A 10,681-nucleotide genomic window follows, 5' to 3' on the forward strand; every position below is an offset into this window, starting at 1 on the left:
TCGAGCTAAAATTCCCATCTCTCATTTTGAATACTGATTTGCAAGGAGATTAACATGAGAGTATGGTGCTAGTCACGAAGAAGTGCCATGAGAGCTGAGTAAAATCGTCTGGTGGTATGCAAAACTATGACCCATATCTTACCTGTTAAAGAAGCTCCTTAGCACCTTTTCCATATCGATTTGTCAGGTGAGAAAAGAGGTTTGGATGATAACGATGATGATGGTGATGATGATGGTGATGATGATGGTGATGATGATGATGATAAATTCTTCACCCTTCACTACGATTTATATTTGTTTTCAGACTATTTTTTTCAGCATCGGAAATACTGCTTGGAATGAAGAGGTGTGTGTGTGTGTGTGTGTGTGTGTGTGTGTGTGTGTGTGTGTGTGTGTGTGTGTGTGTGTGTAATTCCTGGACGTATGTGTGTGAAATGGAGGCGTAATAATGTAACTTTTTTGTTGTCTCTCTTCGTGTTTGTGTTTGTATGCATAAATAAATGAAATAAATGTATGCAGTTATGAATACCCTTGTTCCTTGTATGAAAGAGAGAGAGAGAGAGAGAGAGAGAGAGAGAGAGAATGTACAAATGTGTATGTGTGTGTGACAGCCGAGTCGCAGATAATGTTGAATAAACATCAGTGTTTGTTTAAATGCCTGTGTATGCGTGTATGTGCGCATGCGTTTATATATATATGCGTTCGTGTGTGTGTGTATGTGTGTGTGTGTGTGTGTGTGTGTGTGTGTGTGTGTGTGTGTGTGTGTGTGAGGCGGATCGTAGGTAATGCTGAATGAACATCAGTGTTAAGAGTGCTACACTATGTTTGTACTCGTATGTATGTATGTATACACGTATTAATGTATGCCTGTGTGTGTGTGTGTGTGTGTGTGTGAAGCAGAACACAGATATACTACAAAAACTGCCATATTTTAACTGAATGCAAGTGTATGCACGTATGTATGTGATAGGTGAATGTATATATGCACGTGCGTGTATGCATTCATGTATATAGGTGTGTGTGTGTGTATGTGTGTGTGTGTGTGTGTGTGTGTGTGTGTGTGTGTGTGTGTGTGTGTGTGTGTGTGTGTGTGTGTGTGAGGCAGGACACAGATAATGTTGTATAAGCGCCAGTGTTTGAATGTTGCCCCAACAGTTCCGCCTTTAATTTAGACAAGTTACGAGGCCATTACAAGCGAGGGGCCGGACGGGGCGGCATGGGGAGGGCTGGGCTGCTGGGCCAGGGCTGTCAGGCCGCCACGCACACCAGGCAAGGGCTACTGAGGGCTGATGCGAGGATTGGAGTGAGGGCTGGGGTGAGGGCTAGAGTGAGGGTCTGTGCGGGTTGGAGTGAGGGCTGATGTGAGGGCTGGGATGAGGGCTGATGTGGGGGCTGTGGTGTGGACTGGGATAAGGACTGATGTCAGAACTGGGGTGTGGGCTGGTGTGAGGGCTACTGAAGGCTGGTCTAGCATCTGAGGGCTATCTAGGGCTGCCACGAAACAAGCTCTTCAGTAAAGTGATTTATTTGTTTTATTCTTATTTCATTTTTGTTATCTCCAGGCGATTTTATTTAGAGAGAGAGAAAGAGAGAGAGAGAGAGAGAGAGAGAGAGAGAGAGAGAGAGAGAGAGAGAGTGTTCTTTAGATAGGGCTGTTGAAGTGTCGGAAAAGCTGTGATCGTTTAAAAAGGGCCGTGGAGGAGGGGAGAGAGTTGGCAAATCTGGGCAGAGGGCTGGTGGGGGCTAGTGAGGGCTGGTGGGGGCTGATTAGGGCTGATGGGGAGAACTTAACCCACAGCGAAATACTTGTAGCTAATCAAGGTTGGGGCGAGTTGAGGTAATGGACAATAGAGGGACGATGGTAGATGATTGAGGTAGTTGAGGGCTGTTGGGGGCTGTTTGAGGAGAGGGCTGAGGGTGTATCGGGCTGGTGGGGGTCTGGGAAGGGCTTAGAGAGCGTTGGGTGTTGTGAGAGAGTGTAGTTGCAGTTGTACAGTAGGAGGAAGCCGAATGAGATGAGGTGGGTACTTTGAGGAGTGATAAAGTGTTAGGATGATGATGATGGTGATGTAATATGTGATATGGTAGTGGTGTTATTATTCGACCTGGTGATGATGGTGATGGTGACTAACGATATGGTGGTAGTAATGTGTATCGTGGTGACAGTGATTGGTGATGGTGGTGGTGATTGATGATGATGATAGTGACGTTGACTAGCCATAGGGTGGTACTGTGGTAGTAATATTTGTCCCGGTGATGATAATGATTGTGATGATACTACTTTTGTTGATGATGATGAGGGTGATGATGTTACTGTTGTTGATGATGATGATAATGATGATGTTGATGATGATGATGATAATGAGGGTGCTGATGTTACTGTTGTTGTTGATGATGATAATGATGATGAGGGTGATAGTGATGCTGAGGTTAGTGATGATAATGATGATGAGGAGGGTGATGATGATAATGTTAACTGTTGATGATGATGATGATGTACGGAAGAGTGTGAACAAACTTACTAATGTTGAATACTATGAGGTTGAACAGTAGAGATAAATTGAAACTTAAAGTGAATGTTAATTATATGCCTAGTGTTGAGGTCTGGGAATATGGAGAGAGAGAGAGAGAGAGAGAGATCTAAAAGGGATGCTACCATTAAATCAGTGTTAAAAGCTGGCAGTAGATATGAAGGGAGGGAGGAAACACAATGAACTATACTCTGAAAAAAAATCCAATAATACCTTGTTTTATGATTCCCTTAGGAGTCTATAGTGCGTTTACTCCAACCTGGCAAAGATCCCTAACCCCCTTTAGCTCAGTTGACGGCCAGGTGTAGCCAGATTGAAAGGTGGATTTGAGTAGTAACCAAGGAGTCTCATTTTTGCCTCATAACTAAAACTCACCGAATTTTATGCACCCACAACTTTGTGTTCAAGTGGTGGAAAGTGACCCAGTTCCCTCTGACGAAAGCAAGGCAATAGTGAGCGTAGTTGAGGTTAACTATTGATGTGTGGAGGGCCAATAAGACATACAGACTGGCTCATAGGGTCGATATTAGCTTGCGAGGGTGAGTTTAATTAGGTAGGTCTGGTGAAGGGGGACGTACGTAATGGAGGGTCGGATGAGGGCTGGCCTGTTGGGGGAAGGGCTAATTTGAGGCCTGGTTAGAGGTAGTTGGGGTTAGGACAGGCTGTTAGGGAGGGTGGTTAGAATAGGGTAGGGTAGGGTAGGCAAGGTTAGGTCAGGGTAGGTTGGGTTTGATTGCGGTAGAGTAGACAAGGTTAGGGCAGGGGTAGGATAGGCAAGGTTAGGTCAAGGTAGGTTGGGTTTGATTGGGGTAGAGTAGATAAGGTTAGGGTAGGGTAGGTTGTCAGGGTAGGTTAGGTAAGGACTGGCTGTTAGGGAAGTTGGATAGGGTAGAGTAGATTATGTTAGATTAGGGTGTTAGATCAGGTTAGGGTTGGGTGGAGTAAGGTAGGTAGATAATGTTGGGGTAGGTAAGATTAGGAAAGAATGTTAAGGGTACTCACGAGTGCTTAAAGGTAGATTTAGTTGCTAGATTAGTGCTTAGAGGTAGTGAGTTCCTTGTTAAATTAGTGCTAAGGTAGTGTTAGTTGTTAGATTTGTTAGAGTTGGTTAGGATTAGTAGCTACAGAGTGTTAGGGCTCTTAGTGTTGTTAGCAATAGTGAGGGGTTAACATACTCTGTAGGTGGGTGATAGCGTTAGTAGTTAAGGAGTGTGGTGTTGACACAGAGTTGGCAATGTCACCGAAATATTGATGACAACCTTGACCTCATTATTTATTTATTTATTTATTTATTAACTTCAGAGGATGGTATTGTGCATAAGGAAAGAGTTTGGAGGGGTGAGATAGTGTTTATTAATTTATCAGTAGTACAGGAAGCAAAAATAGAATAAAAAAGAGGTCATAGCAGTGAAAGGGTTTAAGAGCTGAGGGAGGGGAGTGCACAGAGCCATTAAGAGGTGATGAAGACTTAAGGTTTGGCTGAAGGAGGAGTTACAGGTTGAGGGTCTTGGGTGAGGACTAGAAAGGTGATAAAAGAGGCATGATGAGACCTACTGTGATTCATACCACTTGTTAAATTACTGTATTTTTAGTTACTGAAGGGTTTGCATTTTGTGTGTGTGTGTGTGTGTGTGTGTGTGTGTGTGTGTGTGTGTGTGTGTGTGTGTGTGTCTGTCTGTCTGTCTGTCTGTCTTATGCCCTAGTGTTATCAAAATGCCTAACATGAGTACAGTGGTCTGCGCGTTCCTTACTTGCAGACAAATGCTAATTTAACCTAGCCTAACCTTATCTAACGCAACAAAACGTAACGTAGTGTAACGTATTGTAAGCTAGCCTAACCTTACCTAACACAGCCTAACCCAACCCAACCTTCCTTAACGTACCCCACCCTAATCTAACGTACCCTACCCTACCGTACTCTAATTTAACCCTACCCTACCCTACACTACTCAACCCTACCCTACCATATCCTACCCTACCCTACCCTAATTAACCCTACCTTACCCTAATCATAATTACCCCAACTAAGTTTCTCCACTCGTAACCTAACCAAAGTTTGCCCCAATTAATGAGCAACACGTCCAGACAGGAAGAGTAATACTTGCATAAGGTATTGTTGTTTGCCTCTCTGTGAATGGTGCAGATTCCCAACACTGTAAACACACTTCTGTCATTGTAAGCCCGCCACCACCACCCTGCCACCACCACCACCACCACCACCACCAACAACTCTTGCTATGAGTATTGTAAATTTCGCCAGTCGTGCTGTAAACACGTTAGTATTGTTAACTCACTGCCACCACGACCACCACCACGATCACCACCACCACCACCACCACCACCACTTCTTATTAGTACTGTAAATTCCCAAATTCCCAACCAGCTCTGTAAACAAGCCACTACCATCACTGTAAATTCCCCAACAACCATGTCACCATCGCACGTAGTATTGTAAATCCCCAACCAGCTGTAAACACGGTACTGTCACCACCACCACCCAAACTCCCCTCTGGCTGTAAACGCTGTAAAATTCGCCTGGCCTAGCTGTAAATTGCCTTTGTTAACTCTAAATAGTTTGTAATTAGCGGGGTAGGATTTCAATTGTGACTCACTATTTTAACAGCTGATCTGGTTAATATTGCCGGGATTACAAGCACTCGTCCCCCTCTCCCTCTCCTGGCTCCCCTCCCCCTCTCGTAGCTCCCCTGCCCCCTCCCCCCTCCCTCCCAGCTCCCCCTACCCCTCTCGTAGCTCCCCTGCCCCCTCCCCCCTCCCTCCCAGCTCCCCCTGCCCCTCTCCCAGCTCCCCCTTTCCCCCCTGCTCCCATACCCCTCCCCTTTCTAGTTCCCCATGCCCCTATCTAGCTTTCCTATCCCCGTCCTAGCTCCCCCCCTCCTCCTACCAGCTCCCCCTCTCCCCTCCCAGCTCCCCCTCCCCCCTCCCAGCTCCCCCTACCCTCCCCCTCCCCCATGCAAAATGAGGCTGGTTACAAAAAATTGGCATGCTGTATTATGGGGAGGTAAATGGTTGGGGTTACAGCGTGTTGGGTCACTGAACGGCCGGTATTACAGCAGTCATTGTGTGTGTGTGTGTGTGTGTGTGTGTGTGTGTGTGTGTGTGTGTGTGTGTGTGTGTGTGTGTGTGTGTGTGTGCGTGTGTGGGAGTATTAGTCATGTTGTTCAAGCTATTGCAATATTCATGAGAACTGCAGCATAAATTTCCTTTGGTATTTTTATGTTTGAAGGTATTGCAACACCCATGAGTATTGCAACACCCCCATGAGAACTGCAGCACTCCATGTGTATTGCAGCACCCCATGAGTATTGCAGCACCCCATGAGTATTGCAACACCCATGAGTATTGCAACACCCCATGAGTATTGCAACACCCATGAGTATTGCAGCACCCCATGAGTATTGCAACACCCGTGAGTATTGCAACACCCCATGAGTATTGCAACTCCCATGAGTATTGCAACACCCGTGAGTATTGCAACACCCCATGAGTATTGCAACACCCCATGAGTATTGCAACACCCGTGAGTATTGCAACACCCCATGAGTATTGCAACACCCCATGAGTATTGCAACACCCCATGAGTATTGCAACACCCATGAGTATTGCAACACCCATGAGTATTGCAACACCCCATGAGTATTGCAACACCCCTTGAGTATTGCAACACCCCTTGAGTATTGCAACACCCATGAGTATTGCAACACCCCATGAGTATTGCAACACCCATGAGTATTGCAATAAGTGTGTAGTGGTGTTGGGATCGTCGTAAATATATAAACCTTTCACTATTGAGTGTTGCCATGCCTCCCTCATCTTATTTATTGTTTTATTTATCAGTTATTTTTTTATTGGCATTTATCAGAAGCTGGATTTTTAAAAACTATTTTTGTCTATTTTTCGTCTTTATTTTCCTCCTTATTTTCATCATTATTATCTTTATTTTCCTCCGTTTTTTTTATTTTTCTCTTTTTCCTCTACTCCTCTTTTTTTCTTTTCCTCAATTTGTCTCTTTATTTTCTTTATTTTCCTCCGTGTTTTTATTTCTCTCTTTTTCCTCTACTCAGTTGTTTCTTTATTTTCCTCTTTTCCTCCATATTTTCTCCTTTACCTTCGTCTTTATTTTCCTCTGTTTTTCGTCGTGGCCCAATGGTTAAGCCATTAGGAGAATTTTTTTTTCTTATTTTTGAATATTTTTTTGTCTGATCCAGCAAAATATAAATAAATGATTGAATGAATGAATAAGTAAATAAATAAATTAAAAAAAAGCGTCTTGGGCTGAATAAAATCGTCTGGTGGAAGCAGGAAAAAAATTGAAAAAAAAGTGTCATAGTATTACGTTGTGTGTGTGCGTGTGTGTGTGTGTGTGTGTGTGTGTGTGTGTGTGTGTGTGTGTGTGTGTGTGTGTGTGTGTGTGTGTGTGTGTGTGTGTGTGTGTGTGTGTGTGTGTGTGTGTTCCCCTTGTTTCATTCACATCCAAGCCGAGATTTGAACAACCCAAGTTCATGGAGAGCCGCCATTAGGTGACCAAGGCCGACACATGCAAGCCTGTTGAAGCCTTTATAAACGAAAAGGAACGGAACGGAACGATTATTATAAATATTGTTGTTGTTGTTATTATCGGTCTTTTCTTCTTCTTCTTCTTCTTCTCATTATTATTATTATTATTATTATTATTATTATTGTTATTATTATTATTACACAGTATCTCCACGGGTCCGGATCCGGATCCTTTTTAATGGCAATGGCATTGGCGGAGGTATGCGCTCTCTGAGTGCTTTCTTGTTATTATTGGTATTAGTATTACCGGTAGTTTTTGTATTATCATCATCATCATTATGACTAATGTTTTGTAGACAGTTTTCATTTCCATCTTATTTTCTCCCATTTATTGTTAGGCCATAATTCAGTTACCTTTTTATCCAGATATGCTCAGTTGTATATCCTCTCTCTCTCTCTCTCTCTCTCTCTCTCTCTCTCTCTCTCTCTCTCTCTTTTCCCCTTCTTTTCCCTCCCAGATTTTTCCCTCTCCTCTCCTCCTCCCCTCTTCTACTCTTCCCCTCCTTTGTCTCTACATTATCGCAAGTTGTTTCCTCTCTCTCTCTCTCTCTCTCTCTCTCTCTCTCTCTCTCTCTCTCTTCTTTGCCACCTCCTCTTATCCTCGTCCAGCCTTCCACTCCTTCCCCATTCCCCATCACCATCTCTCTTTCCTTTTCTCTGCCTCCCACTTACCCTCCCCCACTCCTTCCCTCCTCCCTGTCCTCTCCTCTATTCCCCCCTTCCCCCTCCCACTCCTCCTCCTCTCCCTGTTTCCTCCCCTCCCCTCCCCCTCCACCACTCATGTTGGTGATGCGGGGATGTATATGTTTACCGTTGTTCTGTCTGCATTTCGGCCACCCTGTTTGTCCCTGTTTATCCAGCCCTGTTTGTTTCCGTTTATCCAGCTTTGTTTGATTCCGTTTATCCAGCCCTGTTTGTTTCCGTTTATCCAGCTCTGCTTGTTTCCGTTTATCCAGCTCTGTTTGTTTCCGTTTATTCAGCTCTGTTTGTTTGTTTATGCAGCTCTGTTTGTTTCCGTTTATCCAGCTCGGTTTGTTTCTGTTTATCCAGCCCTGTCTTTTTCCATTTATCCAGCTCTGTTTGTTTCCGTTTATCCAGCTCTGTTTGTTTCCGTTTATCCAGCTCTGTTTGTTTCCGTTTATCCAGCTCTGTTTGTTTCCGTTTATCCAGCTCTGTTTGTTTCCGTTTATCCAGCCCTGTTTGTTTCTGTTTATCCAGCCTTGTCTTTTTCCGTTTATCCAGCCCTGTTTGTTTCTGTTTATCCAGCTCTGTTTGTTTCTGTTTATCCAGCTCTGTTTGTTTCTGTTTATCCAGCTCTGTTTGTTTCCGTTTATCCAGCCCTGTTTGTTTCCGTTTATCCAGCCCTGTTTGTCCTGGCCCCGTGCACGCTCACTCTCATAATTGTCTGCAAACAAATATTTTTCACACCACACCTGATCATCCGCCAAATATTCTACCCTTTTTTTTTTTTTTTTTTTTTTTTTTTGTTTTTTTTGAGGGGGGGACCTGGCACGTATTTTAATTGGTATGTGGCTTGTTTTCATTTTTCGTTTTTTAATGTGGCGTGTTTTTATTTTGCCCCGCCTTGTATATATGGCCCGGATACATAGTGTTGGTCATGTCTGTTATTCTGTCTTTCCTTCCTTCCTTCCATCCTTTCACCCTTCCCTCCTTCCTGCCTTCCTACTTTCCGTCATTCCGTCCTTTCGCCTTTCTCTCCTTCCGTTTTTTCGTCCCTCCGTCTTTCCATCCTTCTGTCCTACTGTCCGTCTTTCCGTCCTTCCCTTCTTTCCTTTTTTCGTCCTTCCGCCTTCCGTTCCGTATTGCGTTAGCTCATGTCCAAAGAAACTGTTAAAGATACCAGCATTAAACATCATACACACACACATACTGATGAGAGCATTTCAGTCAAGCCAAATTTTGATGACCTTGACCTATGACCTTGACCTCCCGTTTCTTGATTTTGCGTTTAGCTCGTTTTCCTGAACACTGTAAAGGATGCATCCTGACAAGGGCACTTTAACTAGACCAAATTTTGATGACCTTGAACTGTTTGACCTCTGAGACAACTCTGACCCACGGCGGGGCAATTATATCCTATGGACTTATTCCTGGTTTTCTTTTTTTTTTTTTTTTTTCTTTTTTTGTGTGTGTGTGTGTGTGTGTGGGGCTTTACATTTTTTTTATTATTTTTTTTTATTTCGTGGCTCGTTTTCATATATTCTGTTTTTCAATTTTTATGTGGTTTTTATTTTTCTTGTGGCTTTTTTTCATTTTCCATTTTTACGTGACTTTTTTCATTTTTCGTTTTTATGTAGTTTTTTTTATTTTTTATGTGGCTTTTTTCATTTTTCATGTGGCTTTTTCCATTTTTCATTTTTGTGGCTTTTTTCATTTTTCATTTTGTGTGTGGCTTTTTTCGTTTTATGTGTGGCTTTTTTCATTTTTCGTTTTTTGTGGCTTTTTTCATTTTTATGTGGCTTGTTTCATTTTTCGTTTTTATGTGCCTTGTGTTGATTTTTTTCTTTTGTGGTTTTATTTTTCCTTCATTTTGGTTCAGTTGATTTTTTTGAAGACGTGTTTGTTTTCGTAGTTCTGATTATTATTATTATTATTTTTTTTTGATTATCTTCTTTTCTGGTTGTTGAGTCCTTTTTTTTTTTTCATTTCTTTGAGGAGGAATTTTTGAGGTCATGATGTGATGATGATGATGATGATGATGATGATGATGGTGATGATGATGATTCTAATAATAATAATAATGATAATAATAATAATAATAATAATAATGGTGTTCCAGGGCGGAGCGGAGTGAGGTGGACGGCAGTATGATGACCGCCGGGTACCCAGAACAAGGGGGCGGCGGTGGTGGCGGACCCCCCTCAGCCGGTGCCGTAGGGGGAGCGGCGGCCCCCACCCCCCAGCCCGCCATAGTGCCCCCCGCCCACGCCCCCGCACAGCCCGCCCACGAACAGTGTCTCTCCGCCCAGCCCCTCCCGCCCGACCACCACAGCTACCACGATCAGGCGCAGTTCGAGGCAGATAAACGCGCCGTATATAAGTGAGTTATTGACACGTTTATTTACATTTATTTATTTACATTTATCCACATTTATTTATTTACATTTATCCACATTTATTTATTTACATTTATCCACATTTATTTATACATTTATCCACATTTATTTATTTACATTTATCCACATTTATTTATTTACATTTATCCACATTTATTTATTTACATTTATCCACATTTATTTATACATTTATCCACGTTTATTTATACATTTATCCACATTAATTTACGTCTACATTTATTAGATTTATTTGCACATTTATTTTATCTACACTAATTTACATTTATTATCATTTATTTATACATTTATCTACAATTATTTACACATCTACATTTATTAGATGTATTTGCACATTTATCTGCATTTATTTACATTTATTTCCTCATTTATTTACACATTTACATTTATAATAATCGTCAGTACCTCAGTTATTTTCTTTATATTCCTTGGCATCTCTCATGTATTTCTCACAAGTGCATCGCTAAAATCCTTCATCAT

The 10,681-nt window shown here is 42.5% G+C and overlaps 1 protein-coding gene across 1 annotated transcript in view; it reads left to right on the plus strand.

Annotated features, from left to right (window-relative positions):
* Positions 1–9,934: 9,934 nt before the first annotated feature.
* LOC145404425 (homeobox protein PKNOX1-like) overlaps positions 9,935–10,681 on the plus strand; it is a 152,892-nt gene continuing 152,145 nt past the window's right edge. The window contains exon 1 of the mRNA XM_080275946.1: positions 9,935–10,167. Within this exon, the coding sequence (XP_080132072.1) occupies positions 9,935–10,167 (233 nt within the window). The remainder of the gene's footprint in view (positions 10,168–10,681) is intronic.

This window comes from Coenobita brevimanus, chromosome 7 (assembly GCF_032717465.1).
Source record: "Coenobita brevimanus isolate Jiangsu-jjx chromosome 7, ASM3271746v2, whole genome shotgun sequence".
Lineage (NCBI taxonomy): Eukaryota > Metazoa > Arthropoda > Malacostraca > Decapoda > Coenobitidae > Coenobita > Coenobita brevimanus.